The sequence below is a fragment of the Ammospiza caudacuta genome, chromosome 2 (genome assembly GCF_027887145.1).
Source record: "Ammospiza caudacuta isolate bAmmCau1 chromosome 2, bAmmCau1.pri, whole genome shotgun sequence".
Lineage (NCBI taxonomy): Eukaryota > Metazoa > Chordata > Aves > Passeriformes > Passerellidae > Ammospiza > Ammospiza caudacuta.
Window position 1 is genome coordinate 51,334,985 of NC_080594.1, and position 25,367 is coordinate 51,360,351.

Below are 25,367 nucleotides of genomic sequence, written 5' to 3' on the forward strand. Positions count from 1 at the left end.
GTCTGCAGCCCGGTGATGGTGTGGGGGTACAGGCATCCAGACCTGAGCTGGCAAGAGCCATTGCCTTTGGCACTCAGAGTTATTAATGGTTAAGCATCCTGGCTGGTGGAGGCTTGAGCTCCTCTTCCAGGCTGAATTTGTGTGGCTGCACCTTCATTCCTCTGTTTTTGCTATGGCTTTCTCCTCTCTGTCTGTTCCTTCGCCACTGCTATTTTCTTCCTGAACAAAAGTTCATACAAATTGTAGCAGGGTCAGCTCTCACTATCCTTTACAAGCCCTTCATGTTTTTCACAGTGGTGTTTTCTCCAAGTCTTGAAATGTTTAGTTTGTTTTGTTTTGTTTTTTACTGTAACTTCTTAAATATTGAGCACCTTCCAGAATTGCAGAGGTGAGAAGTGGATACAATGATCAGTGTGCACAGTTAAAATACCCTTTTCAGCTCCTCTGGGTATGCAGAGACCATTTAGGCACACAGGGGACATGTTTTCTTGTTTTTCCCCAAATTCCTCATCCCTGCTTGGACACAGTCTTGCTGTCCTGCCCCCTTCCCTACTGCTCTGCATCTAGTTCCAGGCTTCAAAAGCCTTTTCTTTGCAGGGCTTGGCAGACTGAGGAGTCCGGCTTGGCTGTCCTGTGCCCTGCAGCTGCTCCTGAGCCCCTTGGAAAGGCGCTGCTCCAGAGGGACTGCCAGCCCCTGCTGTGTCCTGTCGAAGCCATCGCACCCTGCTGAGTGTCCTGGTGCTGCTGCTGCTGACAGCTCCTGCAGGAGGGACCAGCAGCCAGCTTACCACCCCTTTCAGGTGCCGAATTTTAATTCTTTTAGCTTCTTTCTGAGGTGGAGCAATGCAAGTATCTGTCCAGGTAATGAAAAATGCAGGCAAAGGACAAGGGCCAAAGACCGTGGCAAGACAGAAACCAAAATGAAGGTCCCAGGGGCTCAGGCATCCTTCTGAGCGACTGAGCTCGCTGAGCCCCTGCTGTGTGATGGCTGCTGGGCTCCAGCTGCTCCTGGGAGAGCTTTAGGAAGGTTTTCAGCACTTTTTAAAGTACTCGTGTAGGCAGTTGCTGTGCAAAAAAGCATTAGAAAATATCCTGTTGCGGGAACTCCCAAGACCTTTGCTCTTGCATGCCCGCACAGCCCAAGCATCTCCAGCCTTCAGAAGCAGGGTGGATGGTTCAGCCTTCCCTAAATTGATGGATGCATAGTCCATCACAGGGACATTGAGTCAAATTTGCAGATAGACACAGCTTCTGTTAAATCCAGAGCAAAACTTTCAGCTGGAGTCTCTCTATTCTGTAATAAATTCCTAAATGGACTGTCAGATTTGATGTTCTCTCATAAACGTCCAATTAAGGAAAAATAAAACCTCTGCTTCATAAAATCCCTGACTGATAGTACTAATAAAATGTCATCAATAACAATGAATGTTGTGATAATGCTTTTATAGACTAATTACCTTTCATTATCATTAGCACAGAACTGATAAGCACCCGAACTAAGATATCTCAGAGTCGTGGTGGCGTTGCCAGATGCAGGACAGGGAACAGCCAGGAGGAAAAGGAGAATGGAGGGGTCTTCTTGTCAGCAGAAGAGCTGGTTTTGGTGCCTTCCTCACCAATTCCTGGGCTGGAGATGGCATTGTGGCCTGGGAGCAGGGAACCCTGTCCTCAGGCTCTTGGGAGTTCTCGGGCACAGCTTGGCCCACGTGTGGCCTGCCCTGTGGAGCGTTACCCTTGCAGCAGGGACTGCGGCTTGCACCACAGCAGTCTGGGGAGCCCCAGCCCAGCCTCTCGCTGTGTTTGGGGCAAGAAGGAGGCAGGGATCAGGGCAGAGCTCCTGGCCCAACTTGCTTGTCCCCAGGCAGGGATGAAGGCAGAGCTTTGTTGCCCAGGCCTCACACCAGGGAAGCAATCCCTGCAACTCACTCTGGCCCCACAACCCAGCTGTACAGGGGCTTCAAAGTTGGAGATGGCTCCCTGGAAATTATGTGCAAATATGCAAATGATTTCATTATGTCGTTGGCATGAAGTGGCGCACACAGAGCAGATAAAAGCTTGGCAGGTACAGAAATGGGGAAAGTGAAAAGGAGTTCAAAGAGGGATGCTAAGCTTCCTCATCCTGTTTTTGCCCTCTGTGAGGTGGGGTAAAAGACTCAAGGCTGGCCAGGGAAAGCATGATGCCTCCACCTAGCCCTCCATGGCTACCTCCAGTGCACTTGGTTAATACTGATAATAATATCCAGCTGAATATGGATACTTTGGCTGGGATCTGTTCCTGTACCAAGTGGCATCTGTGCTGTGTTTGCACTACATATGGATCCTTCCTAGCCTTGTCCAGGAAATCCTGAGTGGTAGAGGAGGAGGCACCATGCGCTTCTGCTTTCTTTCTCCTCTGAAGCAGACAGTCAGGACTGGCAGTAAGAAAATACATTTTTTTTACATTTTTTTACAATTTTTTTTTGCAGGACTCTGTCCAGCACAGTGGTGCCGGAGGTTTGAAGGGATGGGGCGGGACGTGTGAAGCACCTGGAGTTACCACATTGAGGAAGCTTTGAAAGAACACATGTAAATCTTCCCAGGATGTGCATTTTTATCACCCTCTGTCCACGGCTGGTGTCCCGCTGCTGCTGGTGAGCTGCCAGCACTGACCTGGCCCTGCTCTCACCCCAAGCTCCACAGCCCAGCCAGAGCCAGCCTGCTCCGGCATCCTCACCCCAACAGGCTGCTCCTGTTGGCCGTGTCCGGCCTCGTGCTGGGAGCCTCAGCAATCAGATCATTTAATAACCATCTCACTTCAGGCTGGTTTGTGCAAAGCATTTTACCCGGCTTTATTTCTCGCATTGCTTTGTATTCCTTCAAACTCCAAACCCACAAATCGATGCGGTGCCGCTATTTTTGCCTCTAAAATGTTTACTCCTGGCTCTCTTTAGGACCTAAAAGGCTGAAAACTGCATCATAATTGTCTAATTAGTCCTAATGCTGCGTAGTGTTGACTGTTTAGTTACCATATATTGTGTACAGAACTAATTGTGGTGAAAGTAAATGAATGTGAAGGAAACAAACAAGCTACTAGAAAATAATTACTTGGAGTGTTTCTTTTTAGTACCTGTACAGCAGATTTCATTATAGTCAACAGCTTCTAAAGCTGCTTGAAATAGTGGTATTTGTCATTTTCATAGAAACTTGATAATGACATTAATTTATCTTAATGGTCTGTTCTATTGTTATAAATAGTAAAATTAGCTTAAATTGTCTTGCTTTTGCTGGTTTTGGATGGCTCCAAAGGGCCCCACAACAGCAGATGAGTAGATAATTTGGTGTGCTTGACAGATTTCCAATAATTTGTTATGTGGAACATGAGGTAATGCTAGTACCATTAATGTTCATTTTCCTCTAAATTCATTACTGCCCTTTTCCCTTTTATCTTTTTTAATGTCTGGGCCATTTTTCTATATTTCAAGTGGAGCTACAAAGCCTATTCATATTCAGCTATAGTAGCTATTAACATTCTGCACATAGAGAACATCATGTAGGAAAACAACTCTTTATGAAATGATGAGGCTGGTGGCTATTTATGCTGAAAAGTAGGCAAAATGGGTTGTTTGCTGGTATTAGGGATTGGCTGTAATTAAGTCAAATGTAATTTTAAAGAAATTTAAATGTTTTCATTTTTATAGCCAAGGTAAAACACAATTCAGGGAAATTCTAAGATGGTGTAAATGCATTAATAAAAACTATTTTCCCTGTTTTCTACTCCTCCTGATTAAACTTCGCCGAGGATTTTACGCATGGCTCGTTATTTGCACAATATTTTCTACCCAATTTAAACCTAATTAGTCTTGGGAAAGTATTAAAATTAACGGTACTTTTATGTGGGTTTGCTGATACGGTAATGATCTGAACAAACAGAAGAGCTTTCCATCAGGGAAGAATTATTTTTCCTCCTGCTCCTTTTCTTTCTTTTTTACCTTTGTCTGTAAACAACATCAGTGTCCCCTTTCCCTGCAGGTGCAGAGCCATGGAAGGAGAGGAAGGGAGGAGGTTTTGCCATGCACATCTCACGGGGTGTCTGTGGTGTGTGTGAAATCCGACCAGGAGGAGTGAGATGTGGGGCTGGCTGCCCCGGGGTGCCCTGCAGGGACACCTGGTACCACAGCCCCATCCTGGGCAGGAGCAGGGGCAGGCAGGGAGGGCAGGGAGAGGATGATGCCCTGGTGCTGCCTCCCTGTCCAGCCAGGTGGGAGGAGGATGATCCTTTCTGCTGGAAAGGGCTCAGTGAGCTATGGATCTTGGCAGGCTTCCATGGAAGTGTATTTTCATGAAATCTCAAACACAAAGTGCTCCTGAGTGATGGAAGTACTTTTGAAAACCTCAGTTGTCTTTCATGAAAAGCTTGATTGAGAACAATCCTAATTTCTGTGTTATTTTTAATAATGAAATTATTTTATTTCATAGGATCACAGATGGTTTGGGGTGGGAAAGGACCTCTGGAGGTAATTTAGTGCAGCACCTCAAGCCAGTTCTCTAGGGCCATGTCCAGCCAGCTTCTGAATATCTTCAAGGTGGGAGTTGGCATTTCTTCAGTTTAGGTACAGCAGGCAATAGGTGGCTCTGAGAAGACATGAATTAGCATGATAGTCAAACCAATGCATTATTTTTGTGTTTTAAATCACATTGCTCCTGGCTGATGTAAGTGCCTGCCCTCTAAGCCCACATCCCAGCAGGGCTGCCTGGTTGTGACAGTGTGATGGTGGCCCTGCTCATCAGGGTTTAGGGCTCAGCTAGGCCCCTCATCAGTCAGAGGGCAGGCTTTCCTGGCTGCTCTCAAAGCAGCCCCTCTCAGGGGCTTTTCATCTGACTAAACTGGAAAATCCCTGCTGTCTATGGCAGGATCCCTCTCACTGAGCTTTGGACACTGTTGTGCAAAAGCTGCTCTGCCCATCCTCACTCCCCTTCAGGAGAGGGGGGAAGAGAAGCTGTGCCCACACTGTGAGTCATCTCATTTGGTTTAGACAGCTGCACTGGGCTGGGACGAACAGCACCTCAAAGTGCCACTTTCCCTTCATGAAGGAGAAAGGGAGCCCAAGCTCCCTGGTATGAACATTAGGTATCAACATGAGACCTTCCTGTGCCTGGGCAAAGCATCCCTGTCCTTGTGCCTCACTCCCAGACCGTGGGTGGATTCCTCTGCTGCAATTCTTCCCCATCATGAAGGTCCTGGGTAGCCCAAAGATTGCACAGCTCTGTTTTACTTCTAGGTATGGGAGTACAGCACAATTACACAATGACAAGTTTTTCCAGGCTTCCAAGGCTTATGTATCTTTCCAGGTCTGGGCTGAAGTTTACCTGGAGTCTCCCTGTATGTGTATACTGCTCTTCCTGGTTTATATATATGAGTTTTAATTTACTTTATTTTGAAGATGTGCTTATTTTTAAATTTTGCAGATGTTGCTGAATTTTAAGAAAATCCTTTTTTTTTGGTCTGTCACGCTTCTGTACTGAGAAATGTATTGACTTGGCTGAGAATTTATAATTAGAATATCTGCTACTCAAATCTCCCAAAGACTCAGCAAGTGACAGTCAAGACACACCTGGCTGAAGCTGGAATTGGCACATTTTGTTGTTGTTTGCAAGTGCCTGTCACAACATGCCAGGTTTGCTCCTTGCTCCCTGCTTAGCTTTTATCTGTTCCACAATGAAAAATAACGCCAAACAAAGGGGAAATTTGCATCACAAAGATGCATCTCTGTGCTCGGCCTTCCACCCTGAGATAAAGTAGATAGGTTTCCCATTTCCAGCATCAGAACCCTTAGGATTGGTAATCAAACACCCTTAGCCCAGGTGAGCATCTCCTGGAAATGGGAGACAGAGGGAAAGCAATGCACCATCTGAAGGGTAGGGCTGACAAGGCATTTTCCCTAATCCAAGGAAGATGCCCATCTGCCTCCCATTTGGAAAACAACAGCCAAAGGATGAGCCTGAGCCTCACCTCTCGCTCACCCTGACTACCTGGAGTCCCTGAGAAGGAGCTGAGGCTGGTGCCCAGGAAGGCCCTGCCAGCCTGGGGCAGCCCATGGCCACAACAAGGCCACCAGCACTGGGCAGGGCTGTGGCTGTGGGGCTGTCACCAGAGTGGCTCTGAGCAGGGGACTGGCAGCATTAAACCTCCTCTTCCAGCACTTTAGCACATGTGTGTAAAGGTTGATTTGCTGTGGAGCTCTGCACAGAGGAGTTTGTTTAGGGAGTGAGTTTTATGTGTAATTATATCTCCAAGAGCAGGCATTTGAGTGCCCCAGCCATGACCACCAGCAGTAGCTGAGGAGCTGTGGCTTCTTGTGCCGAATTAAGGCACAGTCAGCACAGAAATCTCCTGTTGATAACCCAGGTGCAGCGTGGTTGTGTGGCACACGAGACTGTGACACACACGCGAAGATGGGGGTGTAGTTGATGTATTTGCTAACAGAATTAACCAATCACAGCAATAAAGGAAGGATTTTCTAAAAGCAAACACGTCAGACTTCATTAGATTAGGCAAGATTTCCTCTGCCTCATGGAAGATGGGATTGCAGCAGCAGTAGCTGCCAAAAGATGTTTCTGTGGTGCTTCTTGATTGACTCCACTCCTGATGAAAAACCTCCCTGTGCCTTCCTTGCCAACAAAAATAATGAGGCACAGATATAAAATCAAATAAGTGTAGACAGAAGCATTGCTGCTGGATGCCTTCAAAGCCTGTGCTGGGGTTGCCCCACCTGTCCTGGCTGTGCTCACAGCAGCAGCTCTGCTCCAGGGTGCTGGGGTCAGACCTTCCCAGATAGATCTTGGTCCTCCAGAAAAGTAGGCTGTACAAACAGTGAGGGAAAGGTGAATTAGGAGAGAAGGAAGAAAAAAGAAAGCAGTCTGTGGGTGTTTTTTTTAAACCTAGCTTAGGCTGATTTACAGCTGTGTAAGGAAGCAGAGCTGCGCCTTGAGGAGCTGCAGGTCTGGAAGGAGAACAAACGAGCAAAGCTCAGTCTTGCCCACCAGGCCACCCACAAGCTGCAAACCTCTAGGTAATTATCTTATATCACATGTAGCCTACACCATACAGGTAGTGTTAGTTAGTTATATGGGTAATTGTAATATATGGGCAATAAGTAACATATACGCCATGAAAATGTATTATTTATAAACATGCTAGAAAACTACCTACAGTGTCATGTCCTGAGGTTTATGTTGGTTACACATCCTCATTCTTGATCACATCCAGCCTGGCTGGGAAAGCAAAACATTGCCAAAACCTGTTATTGTGCAAGAACTGCTGTTACAAGTGGTTCTGGGCCCAGGCCAGAGATTTTGGGTTGTTGCTGGAAATTGGTGCCTCTCACCCTTCCTGAGGAGGCAGGTAAATTATTGTATTTCTGGCAGAAACTTTAGGAGAAAGGGAAAAAAGAAGGTGAATGTTTCATTCAAGGAACTCCATAACTCCATGCAAAACAGAGTTTCTTTAGATTGCAGTTCAGGTTGCTTTGGACAGCTGAGACACTTGCCCTGAAAACAGAACTATTTTTGATGTCAGGGAAGGTAGTAAAACTTACATAGGTGATGCCATCACCCAGGGAAAAGCAGTAAAACGGGCACTACTGACAGATGAGCAGCTCCTGGCAGGACACAGCATGTGGGAGCAAGGACCAAGCCTGCACCCTGGGAGGACAGCCCAAGGGAAGGACTGCTTGGGCAGGAGGGGGAATGCTCTGGATTCTTCTTGCCTTGCCAAAGGAACCAGGATCAGGGAACCAGCCCTGGTGTCAATCCCAGGGAACTCAGTGCCACTCAGTGCCTTTTCTGCTGCAGGATCACGGTGCAAAGGTGTTCAGTGGATGGGAGATAAACCTGGGGACACTGAAATAGTGTCTGTAAAGATGGGGTGGCTCTGCAATACATCTGATCCATGGGAAGAATGTCTGAACCCGCTCTGGAACTCCTGTATCCCCAGGGCAGAGGAGCAGTGGGATTGGTTTCATTGTGAAAGGTGCAGAGCTGGACCCTGGTCCATCCTCCACCCATTCACATGAAAAAGGCACTGGGGACAGAGGGATCACTTGCTTTTCCACTCCCCTGGAGAAGGATGCACTAAGCACACCTCGGCTCTGTCGGCAAGATTCTATGAAAGGAAGCTGATGCAGCAGAAATGTGTGAGCTATTTTGCCATGGGGCAGGTTAACTGGGATGTAGGAGAGGGGCTGGCTCCTCCCTCCCTGCTATGGGCTGCAACCCACCACAGCACTCCAAAACTTGCCAGCTCTCAGAGGCTGAGTTTAACTGAGCCGAGTTGGAGATGGAGTAACTGAAACTCAGCAAGTCTCAGAATATTTGTTGTTCTGCCTTGCACGAACTCACACAAATCTGTTTTTCAAGGTTTATGGCAAAACCCCCTCACGGAGCTCAGCCCAGGCTAGAGCTCCTTTCTGCATCATTAATTCCTTGACTTGTTTTTCTTTTTCCAGAGTTCTCTGCAGGTCATTCTTTTCCAGTGCAGCAAAGGATGGAAGAGCACATTGAAACAATTATTGATAAATAGTTGCATCTCAAAGCTACACAGAGCCATTATTTCTCAAAGATGCAAACACAAAGTGATTTTGCATCGTGAGAATTATTTTCCTATTTGAAACACAGAATCGCTCTCAAATAGCTTTAAAACCCTCATTGTAGTGGAGCGTCCCGTTTGTTCCATTAACTACTCACAGAGTCAACTGAAGAACCACTGTTATTAATTTCAATGGAACACTAAAATGCAGTTCATTTGCTGTAATTGCAGGCCCATCACCTAAAGACCCAGGAAAAGCTTTTAATCCGAGGCATTTTTAGAAGGGTATGATTACATCAGATATCTTCATAAGGTGCATAATTACCAGGGCACCAATGACAAAGAAACACAAAGAGCCAAATTTCCCAGGCCGTTAGAGAGTGGGCCCTGCTTGCCAGCCTGGGACCATTGGTGTGTGGGGTGCTGGGGTGGGCTCCAGAGGTGGGGGACCTCTCCAAGAACCAGCTGTGGTAGAACCAGCTCCAAGAACCAGTCTTGCCCCAGATGGGAAACAGAAAATCCAGCAGTTGTCCTGGTGCCACCCTGAACCCCCAGCTCAGAGCAGCCTTTACACCTCCCTGTGTGCTAGGTGCCAGGCGATGGGGCAGGAATACCCTGGGAGCCTGGAGGAGGCACTAGTGGGCTGGAAGATGCCTTGGAAAAAACAGCACTTGAGGCAGTTGTAGAGAATCAGCCAGGGGATGTTGAAGGGAAGCAGCAGTTGTAGGGGCTGCAGGGGGACAGTGGTCAGGAAATACGCAAAAGGGCCAGAAAAAATGGTGGAAAGTTTGGGAAGAAATATCTGAAGCTAAATGCTATTTGGTTTAAGGATGAGAAAGACTCTGTGAGGTGCAAAATATTCAGCAGAATGAAATTTCACACCAAGGTGAAAACCACAGATGGGTTGGTGTGGTTTTCACCCTGGGGTGAAAACAGGAGAAAACCTGCTGCGTCTGGAGAGCTAACCCCGGATCCCTGACCAGCTCCACAGGATGGCATGAGGGCTGCAGTGGCTCCTGGCCTGTCCTGGCTGCCCTCTCAGCCACCACCCCGTGCCAAGCTGCCAGGCCTGCCAGCCACACTCACACACAGCCAGAAGGGACCGCCTGGTTGAAATTTGAGGTCTTTGGCACCCTGACTCTGCTCAATCAAAGCAAACCGCACAGCACCTCTGGCACGTCTAGGGGAAGAGGCAACTCCAGCTGGAGGGAAGAAGAAAGGAAAACCTTCAATTTTCCTTGGCTGTTTTGCTCAAGGAGGCACAGCCACAATCATCTGCTAGGACTCCTCAAGGCGGCTGCGGCCCGGAGGTGTCCTGGCAGGACTCACAGCCACGGGCAGGGGTTCAGTGCAAGACCATGACTCCAAGCAGGTCCTTTGTACTCACAAACCTGACTCACAGAGGAAATTTAGATCTGTATGAACACAGAGATGCCAGAAAATCAACCCACTTAAATCAGGCATTTGAAATGCATTAACATCCCTTTCCTTTGGCTCTTGGCTTCAGTCCTCTCTGGCTTTAAGCACTGCTGAATGCTGAGCACTGGCTGCAGCAGTGGAGGGGCAAGAGAGCTGAAGATGTTTCTTTCCAGGGGTTTTGCCAGTAAAGAGGAGCCACCTCTTGCTGCATCCTGCAACAGGGGACACTTTAACTGATTGCAAAAAGAGTTAAGTGTACTTAGAACCTTGGTAGATGAGGGCTAAGGTGGGTAATAGCCACAACAGAAGTAGCTGCTTGGGAAGCAATTTAATTAATAGAAATGTAAGAAACAAAAAGGTCAAGCCTTGCCTCTGCTGTGCTGCATTTAATCTGCACATGTACACAGGACTTCAGCCTCGCGGGTGTTGGTTTTTTTTTTCAGCTGGCACATTTCCCTAAACACGATAGCATTTTTTAACTTTAGTGGATGACATTTTGTAATATGTTTAAGGATCTGTAATATTTTATGCTTACAGCTTTTTGCTATTGTTGTTCCAATATGGCACTGATGCCGGAATTAAAGTTTAATATGATTAGAAAGCTCAATTGTATAACCAAGGGGTTATACTCTTTATCTATTCTAATCTGATTAAAAGGCTTCTCTTCTGTAGCTTTCCACAATCACTTTATAGCAAAACCTGGGAGCAAAGCAACCAGCACTTTGGTTTGTTCCAGATCATACAAAATACCAAATTGATTCCTTAATTGTGTACTTAATTCCTTGCCCTACAAAGCTGTGTCCAAACTGCAAACCCAGCTTGTTTGGCTTTAGTGGAGCTGTTCACTGAGAAAGGGCTGTGGAACCAGAAGCCCAGGCTTGCCCTAAGGCTCAATAGCTGCCTGATGGGCAGAAAAAAGGCATTTTTGGTGTTGCTGCCTGGTGGTTTTGCATCACCATGTACTATGCTTTGGGGTAAAAAGAGATTTGGCAGACAAGCCCACTGCCCAGCAGAGGTTATTCTGTGTGCTGTGGATCCATAGGGTTAGCAAGCATAGCTAAATTAGAGAGTGCTCCTGATGTGTTTGTATGAACCCCTGCACCTTAGAAGTGGGGGGTGGTTGTTCTGCAGAGCACCTCCCTCCAAGGCCCCCCAAAACCCCCAGGTCACCACAGGACCACCAGCTCCCATGGAGGTGAAGCTGGTATTCGCCACCACAGCAGGCTGCTGTGGGATGCAAAGTGGCCTCAAAGCTATTCCCTCTCCTCTCTGAACATCAGCCACGGTCTCTACAGGGTCTCTACACCTGGTTGCTGTGGCTAAGCCAGGGTAGGAAAGGTCTGGAAGTCAAGGCTACTACTTGTGAAGGAGAACAAAGAGGGGCAGCCCCTCCTAGATGTGGTATTTGCCCTTTAGAGTCACAGAGCAGGCTCTGCCCTTCTATTTCATGCCCAATTCCTCCCCAGCTTGTGATGGGAGCGCTTGGCCCTCCTCCCTCCTTCTGCACACAAACTTGGCTTTCCCCAGTGAGGAGCATGCTGTTTGTTTGGCTGTGCTTACAACCCAGAGACTCCCCCAGCCAGCCTTTACCAGCATAGCTCAACAACACAAACAACCCCCAAACCCAACCATATTCCTTCTCCTAATCAGCTCCAGGCCCCGTGGATGCCACAGCTGACACTGAGCAGGCTGTCTGTAACCACTCTTGAACTGATTTGATTTCTGAGTTTCCTGTGTGACTCTACAGAAGGGATTTCATCACCACTGTCAGCTGCAATGCATCACTGACATGGGTGTTGCATCCATACTCTGCTGCTATTCAGGAGACTCAGCCATGTGAGGTAAGGCAACAAACAGAAGGGCAACATCAACATTTAGTTGAGTAAGATTTCTTATTCATATAATGTTATTTGAATTGTCCCAGAAGTATAAAGTCTAAAACCTTCTCATCCTCTGAGCAACATGTAATTTAAGAATTGTTCTTCACTAGCAAGACAATTTATTTCAGGTGTGGCAAGGTCTCTCCTTTCTCTATGTGTCTGCAAAGAACCTCTTTTTAGGTACCTAAGCTCACCTAGAAGCTGCCTGAGACAGCTGGGATGAGGATGTTCACTGACCTTCCTTGGCATTACACCACCTTTTCCCTTGTCCTGCCTGGCATGCACATACCTTTTAAGTCATCAGGATTTCCCACCTTAGTTTGTTACTGCATGTTTATGAGCCATTAAAATTGCCTCAGAAGTAAGTTTTTTTTTTTTTTTAAAGAATTTGCCTTGCTTCTGATGTTGTCTGGGTCACATTCTGAGAACCAAGCTCAGATTTTCATCATATCCACCCCAGATCTATTACAGAATTTTAAAATATATTCTTACTATATATTTTGCATCTTTCTGTGGCACTGTGGCATTGATTTTCCCCTCAGTTGTTCATGACTGTAAGGAAAAAGTTCAGCATGGCAAACAAGCTTTCTACATTTCACTTTATTGGCATGCTGTGATGCAGAATAAGCTCTTTCACATTCTTAGCTGGGGATCCCCAGGGTTGTTTGGAAAAGGCGTTCCTTCCATGAAGTGCCAGCACACAGATGACCAAGTCCACCACCTTACACAAGCGCTGTGCACCTCCCCCTGCAGCAATGAACTCAATTATCTGTCTGTAAAACCAAAACTCTGATGGTCTGGCTCCTACCTTACAAGCAACACCAGACCTCATAATCTACTGGCAGATGTGGCAGGTTTCTTCTGCCTTTCTGTGCACAGGCACGGCTCTCTTTTAAAGGAACTCAACTCTTCATAACTACTGCAAGGAGCAGCAATACAGAGTCTGGGCATCTTTACTGCAAATCACTGAGAAATTGTTTTTAGACTCAGTCTACCATTGCAGACATCTAAGGATAGAGCATCCTTGCCTGCAGGAGACGGAGATGGGAATTGAGAACCAGGAGGCTCAAGTTTCAGCTGTAGAACTGATGTTTCCAGCAAGACTGTCTCCTTGCATCAAGTCTGTGCTGTGAAAACACCCTCCAGCTGATCAGTACCAGCTGCCTTGGAGGGGGAAAGAGGAAACGCTACTTGTGGCAAAGTACCATAAAGCACAGACCTTACCTCCACTTCAGAAACACTTCTCAGTGCTGGGATTAATGGTTAAACAGCTGGTATGTCACCCTGGCAGGGTGAGCATACCCTCAGGCCTTTATGGTACATTCACCAACTGTAATTTATGATAAATCACAGGAGAGAAAAAATTATCTTTAAACAAGTCTGCACTGAGCTCCCCGTATCTTTTGCAAAGAGTGAGACAACACTTCTGAGTTATTACAATGTGTAGAATGAACTTTTATTTTCATTCATCCTTCATTAATACCATACAATTAGATAGCAATATTTGGAAAAAAAAATTGAAATAATTTAAAACAGAAGGCACAGAAAACCAAACCAAACTATGCTGCTACAAGAGAAAGGGGAAAGAGGATTCAAGAAGTGAATTTATTCTGAAGTTTTATCGCTTAGATATTCTGATCAAAAGCTACAGCACACAGAAACAAAACTGCACAGTTTAAGCTAACCCATGCTTTTGCTACATTTAACATATAAAAGGAAAAAAAAATTCTAAAAATTTTTTTTTCAGGATTTTGAATGAAAAGTGTAATTTTTAAAATAAAAACCACTAAATCTAGTACATATGTCAAAAACTTCCCTAAAGCCTACACACTAAGATGTACTTCACAAAAAAGTCTGCATAAGGGCAAAGCATACAGTTAAACACCATCTGGGGATGGGAGAAAACTGTTTTTTTCTGACTGATTAGTCAAGAGTATCAAATAAATTTGGTGTTTGCTTCAGAAACAAGGATTCTCACTACAGTAATATACTGGACAGGACATTATTTTGTATTTTAATATTATGAAATTAAACCAATAGTATACATTACATAGAGGAATAAAACCATATGAGATTCTTAGCTTTTTTTTTTCTTTTTTTTCCTTTTCTTTTTTTTTTTTTTTTTTTTTTTGTTTTTGCCAAAGAGTAACTTTATTTCTTTTGAAAACAAAGCTACTGGAATTGATGACATGCAATAATATGCCCCGATATTACACCAGCTGAGTTTGAAAATAAAGTTCATGCTTCACAATTGAAATATGCTGTGACTCTCAAATACATTCTCTGGTAATTAATAATACAATACAGAGGTCATTCATTAAATCAGTTCAGGCTGGGAACCTGGTTTATAAACGAAGCTCTTTTCAAATATTGAGAACACTGACAACACACAGGGTTAGCTCCAGGTCAGCACATTTCTTTCTGTGCTCCACCCCTCTTTTCTAAAACAAGTGGGTGCTTAGCCTGCAAATATCATGGAAAGGCAAAGTCTAGAAGTTACAGGTTGGTTTGTAAAAATATTAAATACAATCCAAGACAAACAGTATTACTGAAAACTTAATAGCAGGTGCTCTCTAAAGGGAAAAAAAAATCCTGAAATGCAAAAGAGCTCTTTTCAGCAATTGATATCAAGGCATTTGCACATTTGTAAAGAGGTGACAGTAAGAGTGAACTTTGCAGCTTACTTTGCAGTTGGACTTGAAATCAAAGAGCTTTCCTTCCAGCCTGCTCACCTGTAAACCATAACATATGGTTTCTTAATAGCTTGCTTTTTTCCCTGGAAATAATTCTCTCATTTAGAAAGTACTAGTCAAAGTATTGTTTCCACACTTGAATAAAGAGAGCTGACAACTACAATAGAAACGGTAAAAATGATCCTCATAAAAATGTTCATCAAAATTCTCTGACATAGCAAAACATTCATTTGTAAAGCACTGCAAGCCATTCACTCAAAGGAGACCTTGGGCACACGAATCCTTGCCAGCACTGCAACGGGAATCACTTCCGTATTTCTTGTGTAGGGTACAAACTCTGTAATATATTAAAGTTTCCTAACAAAAAGTCCAATTATTGCACTTTATAAAAATTCTAGTAATATCAGGCTTTTTTCCTACTTTTCTATGAACATTGATGCCTAGTAAGAAAAATTTGGGGGACCAACTGATTTGTGATGAGTAAGATGGAATACTTGAAGCAGTCCAAAATATGGGGGATCAAACCAGAAAGGTTTACAAAATGAAGAGATGTAACCTTTGGAAACAGGCTTTGGTTCACAGCAGCAGACAGATGTGTCATTCTGGTACTGACACATGTTCTCTTTGCCAGGAAGAGAGGGCACATGAATGTTACATTTATATATCACAACACAACTTGAGGACTTTGCAGAGAAACCCAAAGAACAGCTAAGTCCTTCTGCAGACCCTACAACCCTGATGGGAAAAGCTCAGTGACAGCCATGGTGCAGTGGGGGTTTCTCTGTGAGCTCGAATATATCTGCATTTGTGTCAGCAATAGACATAGCAAACAGGAATAGCTATTTCAGGATGGCAGAACAGGTAGAGTAAGTCTGAGAGGCCTGTAAAAAAGGAACATACAGCAGTTTTGGCCCTGCTTTTAACCAGCTGTATCAATAGGGGGGAAAAAGAGGAGATTTTTGTGCCAGCTATCTAGAAAAAGATGCTGCTTGAACCAAATTGATTCACAACTCTATATGAGGCTTCCAGGCCAGCAAATCACTGTTAAAGTCACTTTGTTCCTCTGCTCCTTCAGCATGGGAACGAGTGCAGAATGACTCATTCCAACCGTGGATAGTCCGTTTACAGCAACAATCATATCACCACACCTAAAAAACACAAGAAGAAAGAAGAACACATTATGAGACCTGCTCTGCAGTAATTAGCACACACCAACAAACAGCACTGCACTGCTGGGGTGGTAGGAGGTAGGTACTTTGCTCCTTTGATTCAGGCTGGAAGTGTCACTAAAGTTCCCAAAGCAGTTCAATTTGAAGTCTGTCCTACTACTGAATGATGCCCCTGCCCATTCCAGGAGGGTTGGACAAGATAACTTTTTAAAGGTCCCTTCCAACTTCCAACTGCTCAAGGATTAATCTGAAACTCATCTGGGAAATTCCCAAATCACTCTATTTCCATTCTAATACCAATATGCTTCTGCATTTAAGAACTGACCTGTATAGAAACATGAGAAGAGACATTTGGGAAGACCTAATGGAGTCAAGAGAAATGAGATACCATGTGCATGACAGAAGCACTTCTGTTTGTTTGTGTGGATTATAACACATTTACACCAAACATGCCTTTACTGTAGGAGGTGTAAGTAAAGATATTATGGTTACCAACCAACCACATTCCAACTAAGAACCTTGTTTTCAGTGGCTTATGATTTTGTCAAATATAACCATTTGGCTTGAAATGTCCCTCAGCAGATGGTTCAATTGCAGCATCTCTGCATTTTGGATTGGGTAACAGAATTTGTGAGGGTGCCATTTGCTGGCCCTGAAAAAAATGACCTCAAAGGGTTAAGTTCTGGTTTTTAAAACCTCAAGAGAAACTTCAAAAATCCACCTAATTTCTTTCTGTTTTGAGCACGTTCCTTCTCTAGACACCTCTGCTTTGCAACTTGAGTGTGTGACATTCCCCAAAGTAGTCAAATGTGACTTGGAGATCAAACAGGACTTTTCCTGAAACTGATCCTCTAAAGTATTGAAGGCACCAATATGGGTGGCAGAAAGAAGCTCTCCTGAGCTTTCCCTAGGGCAGAGCAGAGGAAGAGGGAGCAGAGTTACCAACACCAGTCAAATGTGCACTCAAAAGTCCTTCTCTCCTGAACCAAGGAACCCCATCACCCAAACCCAAGGTGCTACAGTTCACTGCATGACATCTCACTCCCACAGCCTTTCCAAGGAAGCCATTTTGCCTTCTATAAAATCACACCAGACAGATCATGTAAGCAGAAAACTGTCTAAACTATTGAACTGTGAAGTTATTTATTCCCTTCCTCTCCAGCCTAACATTTAGATAATTTAAACAAAATGGAACAGCTTTAGAAGAGACCTGTCCCACAATAACTCCAGGTGCAGGTTCGAAGGGGCAGATGGCCCGTTTTTAAGTCCATATTTTGAGTAAAACAGACATTTGAAAAGAGAGCACTACGTCACATTATCACACAAGAGCGTATTTTCCATAGGTTACAAGGGGGTAAATGTGACCATAATGATTCTTCCACTCTTCTTAGGAATGATGCTTGAACTTCCACTTGTGTAAAGACTTCTAGTTATTAAGTCTCTAATCTGAAATAATTTGAGTTGAACCGAGATCTTTAATTTAATCCAAACTGTTCCACAGTTTAAAAAAAAAGTAATTTTATGTTCAGCCAAGTTATTTTTTCATTTATTTATTTAGTCACTGAACTGAAAAATCAATTACTGTCAAGGCTCTAGGCATAAGTACATTCTTTTCTTAAGACACTTTGTAAGAATATCTGCATGTAAAAATCATGCCATGAAACTTCAAGTTGTATATTCTTGACTACCACCTTCACAAAAAATCAAGTTTATGAACAAGAGAACAACCCTTAATGGGAATTTTACGTCCTAGTTCTGAACTAATCGTACATGAGGCTAAGATGTATATCTGGATACCAAACCTGGGACCTGCATCCAAATGTAATGTGTAAGCAAAATCATACAATCTTTAAGGTCAGAAGGGACCTCAGGAGCTCTACAGCCCAACCTTCTACTGCAAGCAAGGTCAGCTGTAAGCTGTGACCAGGACTCCCAGGGCTTTACCCAGTAGTCACAGAAACCTCCTAGGGCAGAGACCATGCAACTTATGCCATTGCCTGACCATCGTCATGGGGAAATAGTTTCTTCTCATAACCAACCTCAAGCTCTTTAGTTCAATTTGTGCCTGTTGTCACTCATCCTCTCACCCTGCACCATTGGGCCCTGTCTCCTTGACAATGTGCAGGTAAGTACTGGAAAGGGCTGCTGGCTGCCCCTGAAGCCTTCTCCTTGTGGGGCAAGTGCTCCAGCTCCACCATCTCAGGGGCTTCTGCTGAACTCGCTTCATTTATCAGTGACTTTCCTGCCAGCTAATGACTGGGTAATGCCATGGGGACTTGGGTCCTTAATCTTTTCAGAAGTCTTTATCATGTACTTTCTTGCCCTTCTATTAAAGCAGCAGCACCCATCTTCAGTATCAGTTTCCAGTGGCTTCAGAAGGCTATGTGAAAGCATAAAGCAGTTTTGCCCACTTTGCAGAAGTGAAGCTCTAACTTTTAGCTGTTTTATAGGAAGACAAAAACTAGCTAGTTCTGCACATTTACAGTGCACATTCTCTTGGCCTAATGTGGAGTTCAACAGGGAGACAGCAGGTGACATCAGCAGCACAACTGAGGAAGATCACAGGAGGTGCCATCTCCTCTGAGGTGCCCCTTCCCCAACAGAGACACCCTGTTACCTCCCTGCATCCCACTCATCAGGGAGGGAAATGCACTACAGAGCTGCATGGTCCAGCAGCCCAAGATGCATCTCCTTAAGCAATTAGTTGCACGTAACTATTTAAAAGTGGTTCCTTATTGTTGCTTTTATTACTATTTTTATTACTTCTCCCATTGCTACTTTGGCTTACTTTAATCTCCCGTCGAAGTAGGCAGGAGTTCCCAGAACAATGGTTTTAATGAAGAAGGGCTGGTTGGTGTGGTTCTCCTCGTAGCCCCCGACGATGCTGAAGCCCCAGCTGCCCAGGTTGCTCCGCCGCAGCACCACGTCATGGCAGCTGTGCAGGCAGCTGCCGAATGGAAGCACAGGACAACAAGAGAAAAAGCCATGTATGGTTCCACAGTAGGCACAACAGCTGCTATCTCACCATTACCACTGAGCTGAGTGCGGCAGAGAAGGGAAGGGAGGTGATTAGACCTCTGTTCCCAAAGTCATTTTGCAATATTCATACCAATTACCAAAAAATCCCATAATCTTGAGACAGAAAAGTGCTTTAAAAGAAGTAATGCAGTGTTAGAATAATTACTTAAACACTTAGTTAACTCTTCAAACTGACAGTAACAGAACTGCATTTTTGGATTCCACAGGTGGCAACAATGTGGGTGGAAAATCAATACCTGATGTGTTCAGTCTGCAAGTCAAAAATGCAGAGCATCTGTCTTCCACCCCTAGCCAATTTAAGCTTTTACTACTTTAAGTAAAAATTAAAAACCCATGCACAATCTTCATTACCTCTGTACTGATTCATCACCAGTAATGAAAATATAAATGACTAACCATTTTATTACAAAGAATGTAAATAATTCAGATCACACTTCACTAACTATATGTTATCAGCCCTAGTGAAAATTAATTCTCACCAGTAAAGTTGGCAATGACTGTAACTTAAAAAATAAACAGACATAGAAATTAACTTTTCAGTAAGAAGATACCAAGTTCCTTACGGTTGTTTGGCACTGCTTTAAAGCACAATGCATAGCATAATGTTAGGAGCACAAATGGCATCTGTAGCATGAAAGAAATAAACCACTAGGTAGGAAATAAACTGCTGCTAAAGCATGAAAAGGAAGTATATTTACCAAAACTGAGAGCCATTTATTAAGATTACTCATTAATACTTAATTAGAAGATAAATTAATTGACAGTTAAACTCAGAAAAAGTGAAACCTCTGTAGGGCCAATGCATGGCTCTGTTATCTTCAGCTGCATTCTGCTCTCAGTCAGGTTCGTGTTGTGATTTTACACTTGAAGTACAGATCTGGTAAATCCATCAGAGGGAAAGGAATTAACCTGCATGCCCTGACTAAAGTTAACAACTCTATTAGCTGCAGAAGGAATTCTTCTTGATAACAATGATGCCAGAATGAGATTACAGCTGCAGCTTTGAGAGAGTGAGGAGTACAAATGAAGTGATGTCCATCAGATTGCAGAGTAGCTAAGGGGAGGAAGCTTGCTGCAAATCTCTAAGAGTTTTTGTGTTTGGCAGAGATGGTAGTGGACTCTTGAAAAAAAAAAAAAAACCACTGTGAGCCTATAGTTACACAGCTACAGTCTTGGCAGAGGACATGTCAAGAGTCTGTCAGAATGGCCAAAATCTGATGCAATATTCTGAAGTTAAGTATTTGGCCTCATGAACTTAGGTAGCAGATTAGCAAAGAGACAGATGGATATATACTTGGTGGTTTTATTAGTAATTTCTCTGATTTTAGATATTCTACAGAAAGTCACAGTACAATAAAACAATAAAAAAATATTAATTCTGTCTGAACAGAAGACTCCACATGGGTAGTTACTACGATTTGTGAAGGGACAAAACCAGTCTATTCATCTTCGAGTTTGCTAAGGAAACATTGCTCCTGTTCACAGCCCACTTTCTAAGCACACTGCCAACTGAATACAGCTGAGATGGCCAGGTAGAAATAAGGGCAGATGTGCTGCAACTATGCAGGTCTCTGCTTCTTTATGTCTCTTGCAGGACTTAGCTCGAAGCACCTAAATAAGTACTTAACCAATTAATTCCGTACCTTGGAAGTCCCAGCCACATGACCCAGGATGGTGACCAGCTGGCATCGTATTCATTTTCACTGATGGTACTCAATTGTTCCTCATCAGCCTGGGGCTGTTCCTCCACAATCTGGACTTCCAGGGCTTTCAGGGCAACTACTGAAGAGGCAGCACTAGCCTTCAGCATGGCCACGGCCTCGCTGTGACTCAGGTTGGTGAGATCAATCCCGTTGATGTTCAGCAGCACATCACCTGTGCAAAGCCACGAGGGAGAGCACATCAGTCTGACAGTCCTGCCCACCCACACACCTCCCAGGCCAGGGTCTCACTCCATACTACAGTCTTTGGACCTGAGACAGTCTGAACTAACAGACTAGGAGCTCTGAAGCCTTTATATTGTCAGTTTGAAACTTTAATGTATTGAGCTTCTATCAAATTGGATCAGTGTAATTTATTTCCACATACACACCAAATACTGTGACTCCTATGTATAATGCCCTGAGAATCTGAAATAGAAATTACTTAAGCACCTCATCAGCTTGGCTGCAACTGCTGCTGCAGATGCCATGACACAACTGTTTCCAGATGAGGATCTTGGGCTCACCCTAACTTTAAAAGTGAAGGAAGAATGATGGCAGGAACAATGCAGGCACCTCAAAGTAACCAATTATTGGAGACAGGTGAGGTTCCACAGAGTGCTTTAATTCATCTGGTTTTAATAACTTGTCACTTGGAAGAAGAAAATTGAATTCAAAAACTACTGGAAAGTTTGGTACAAAACTCAGTTAATCCAAAGACAGAAAAGAAGCATCTCTACAAAGCTAATCTGGAAAATATCAAAGCCAGAAAAAGATTTCCACAATTTCAGTTTTATGTTTTTTAAAAAGCCCCAGGATATAAACAAGAACGTTATTAACTATCCAGTGGCAGACTCCTTTTTCAAACAACGTCTCACCAATGAAAGCCACAAAAAACAGAGCAAAAGTGCAAACGCCTGGGTCACATTTGGTATGAGACTCAGTTTTTGAAAGGCTTTTCCTCCCAGTAGCTTCTGCGGCCACTTTAACGTTACACAATGAAAGAACAATAGCGATTGTTCTATCAAGTGTGTTTTTCATAGTAGTACAGAAAAAGAAAGCATACCTGCTGGTGTGTGGGTGTAAATCTCCCTTTCTCAGAAACATAGAAAGATGCTCCCACACTGTTCTTTTAAATGTACAATCTGTGAAGTTTTTCCCTAAATTTCTTTCTCGAAACATTCTGTAATTCTGTGAACTGTGAATCACAGAGATCCCAAAGGCAGTCTCTGATTCACATATGACATAATACATTTTAATCATCAAATGCTTTGCTATCCATTATGCAGGACTGCCTTCATCTACGCTGAGCCTAATTTCTGCCACCTTATTCTCTTTTACAAAGCCAGGGAACAAGGACAGGTGTTGCAGCACCCTCAAAGACCAGCAAACTCATGATGTCCCAGAGGACAAGAAAGCTTTTGGGAACCAGGATTAACACTGATGAAGCTTCTTTTGGGGCAAATTTTATGTGGGTGAGCTGTAGCCTGTCAGCAGAGCTTCTCTGCTGTTCAGGTATTACACCAGGGAGCAGAGATTCCTTGGACAGAGATGTGGTACAACCCACTAAATCACACATGAAAACAGGATGTGTCTGCATCACAGCAGACCCTCAGCTCAGGGGAATACCATCAGCTTTAAAGAATTTAACCATACATTTCCTGATCTTATCCACTTCCCCTGCTATCATGCTGTAAACATCCCCTTCCCATAAAAGGTGAAAGTGCAACATGAAATACTGTATTTCCATTATTAAATCATGAAGAAAAGCATCCATAAGCATTTTCCTACATCCGTGACAAGATTTTTTGACACCACCTGATTCCAGAGAACACAGTGATCAAAAAGCAACCAGAAGCAGCCCTGCCACCAGGGAAGGCAAACCCCACCTCGTTTAATCCTGCCGTCTCTTGCCAAGCACCCGTGAGGCTGCACACTTGTCACAAAGATGGGCAGTTCGCCACTTTTGCTGCCTCTGCCTCCTGCCACTGTCATTCCCAGAGATTCATGTGGCTCTTTTTTCACAGTAATGTGCTTTTCTTGGCATGTAACACACTGGGAGAGATCCTGTTCAATAAGGAAAAATAACATTGTTAAAACTAAGGAAGAAAAAACAAGCAAACAAAAACTGAAAACCAGAACAAATCAACTAAATAACACACCAAAGCCACACTTTGGCACGTTAATGGAACAGTTTAAAATGACAAAGTACCAGAAACCAGCTTTGGCTGGATTTCTTCTGGGTCAAATCCCCGATTCCTCCAAAAAAGACCCCAATTCACTAACAAAAACCCCTGGATGTAGATACTTAAACACAGATAGAAAGCTTATAAAGGCCTATCTTGAAATCCCACTCTAGTTTTTATTTATATCCTACACTGGAAGAAGCTAAATTTTAGGGCTGCACTACAAAACCATATGGTCAAAAGTCTGGAGACAAACCAGATAAACATCTTTTAAAGTCTTGGTGAACATCAGCATTACTTCATTTGTCAGTAGAATATGCCCCAGAACTACAAAGAAGCTCTTAAGAAATGAAAACATGTTTTCATGATGACAGTAAGAGACTCTTTAAAGCCCTTATGCATCATGTTCTCTTTTGCAGCTGGTATGTAGAACCCCCAGAGCACAAACTAAGGCCAATTGATACTAATGGCTTGTAATGGGTACCTTGGGCAGCCTCCCTAATGATTATAATGAAGACTCAAGCTTGAAACAGGAAGAGATCCTATATTAAATTTTCCAATAACTGAATGATGAAGTTCAGCCTGTATTCAGTTCTGATCAATAAAAAAAGATCTAAATCTAAATCAAAGTAAATTTTATTTGCCAAAGCCTTTCCCTCAGGTTATTAAGTAAAAGATTCAAACTACTGCACATACACCTGTAGTAGCATCTTAAATTGACAGAATACTTGCAAGGAATCCAAAATAATGAAAGAAATAACCTGGGATATTCTTCAAAATGCATATATGTATATACTCTCCTGCCTTCTCTTGGAAAATGACAACATTGTCTTCTTTGACCTCCAATGCCATGTGCTCCTGACTGGCTCTGCTCCTCACATACACATTAATCATGGAAGCAGCTATATGTAAACACATCACAGCTTATAAAGACAGTTCATTTCTCTGGCTTCAGGACTGGCTGCTGCCACACAATCATACAAACATATTTAAAGCCACAAGGCTTCAAAGCCAACTGCAGGTTAATGAGAGAAAGATAAATGATACAAAATACCAGAAACATTCACTTGCTGTTACATGGGACTTCCAGTTTTAAAAGAGCCCACAAATGGCATTGATTTGTGAGGGAAATCCACTCATCCAACTTTGGATCAACTGTGGTAAGAGCAGAGCTCATGCTGGCACATGCAAACTTGCCTCAAGCTCTGATATCAACAAACTAATCACTGCGTGGGTATAGCCCAGTGCTGTAGCCATGGTATTCAGGAGCCTCACCTTTATCCCTCAGGAGGGAAACAACCTTCCTGAAGCCTCATTTGTTCTCTTCTGAAATGATCCCCACTTTTAAAAGAAAATCCTATCAACGCATGTTAGTTATCCCAACAGAAGTATATGATGCTAAATAGTAAAGCAAATACAGTGGACTGGTGGAAAGGTGGATTTGTTGACATGGTCAGTATCACCATTATTTCACAAAGTCAACTTCTTCAGAGTGAGAAGTTGCATTTTTCTAATTACAAGGACATCTCGAGCACAGGCTCTATTTTAGCATGTCTTCCAAATAGTACTAGCTTCATGAAAGTCTCTTCATTTTGCCTTTCTCTCCCTGCTTGAGACTCAGCAGCCTTGCAGCCAGGACTGGTGACTCATGAAGGAGATGACACATCCCTCCAACATGCTCTTTATAAGCTAGATGGTGGGCACCTCACATCTTTCCTGGCTGCAGCCAGCACAGAGCAACAGAAAGTACAACAGTATTGAATGACAGCCCTTCCCATGCAGGAGTACCAGCCACTGGCTTAGACAAGGTCTAACAACTACAGCTGTATGAACTCATGGAACTTGCTTCTTTCACTGTAGTCAGCAAATCCAAAAACATACTGAAAACCTGTTGTGTATCTTTTGTTCCTACACCACACATGATGCAGGACTTGAGAACTTGGAAGTTATCATCATTTTTTTATTAATACAATAAAAAAATAATATAACCCTTTTTTCTAGCTTTGCCTTGCTACCCACATCAGCACATGAGTAAAGCAGTATTTTTTCCTTTCAGAAGGAGAAGAACCAACCTTATGTGAGTTAGGTCTGCTGTGAAACAGCTGCTGGGACTGGTGCTGGTGTGAGCTGCTGTTGTGAGTCCCAGTGTCTCGGATAATGCTGACTGTCTGTGACTTCAGGGGTCTAGAGATGATCAAGTTGACTCTCTCCCCGCTTGCCTGTTGAATACATTACATCATCAAATGTCATCAAGTTTGAGAGGATACTGATTATTAGAAAGGGAGGAAAACATATGACAGCATGTGAAACAAGACAACAGCAGACCTTGTTTTCCAGTTCCTTTTTAGACTGCACACTACTTTACTTGCTTCATATTGCAATTCCCTCCAAAATGGAGGGGAAATTAACATTCCTCCTTCACCTCTGATGTTGTCTTTACATCAGCTAAAAATCCTTTGTCCAAAGGACCATTTCTCACTCTGTGTTAGAAAGCTCCAAACATTAAAATTCATCCCATTCCATTTGCAGCCTCTGTGAACTCCAGTAACACATAGCAATAAATGGATGAAATGCCTATGTGATAGCTCCAAGATCTGCAGCTTTTGATCAAAAGCTCTGAACACCTCTGGTACTTCCCCAAGACAACTGCAAGAAAGATGTTATCCATGAGCATAACCATAGTATTCTGGATTTTGGGGAATTTATTAGATGTTAATA

At 43.6% G+C, this 25,367-nt stretch overlaps 1 protein-coding gene across 1 annotated transcript in view; it reads right to left on the reverse strand.

Annotated features, from left to right (window-relative positions):
- Window positions 1-13,339: 13,339 nt before the first annotated feature.
- The window catches only part of LNX2 (ligand of numb-protein X 2), a 59,517-nt gene continuing 47,489 nt past the window's right edge, over window positions 13,340-25,367 (reverse strand). The window contains exons 6-10 of the mRNA XM_058824874.1: window positions 24,722-24,868; window positions 22,353-22,530; window positions 20,407-20,638; window positions 18,513-18,671; window positions 13,340-15,703 (exon numbers count right to left, since the gene is read on the reverse strand). Of these exons, the coding sequence (XP_058680857.1) occupies window positions 15,568-15,703; window positions 18,513-18,671; window positions 20,407-20,638; window positions 22,353-22,530; window positions 24,722-24,868 (852 nt within the window). The 3' untranslated portion in view covers window positions 13,340-15,567. The remainder of the gene's footprint in view (window positions 15,704-18,512; window positions 18,672-20,406; window positions 20,639-22,352; window positions 22,531-24,721; window positions 24,869-25,367) is intronic.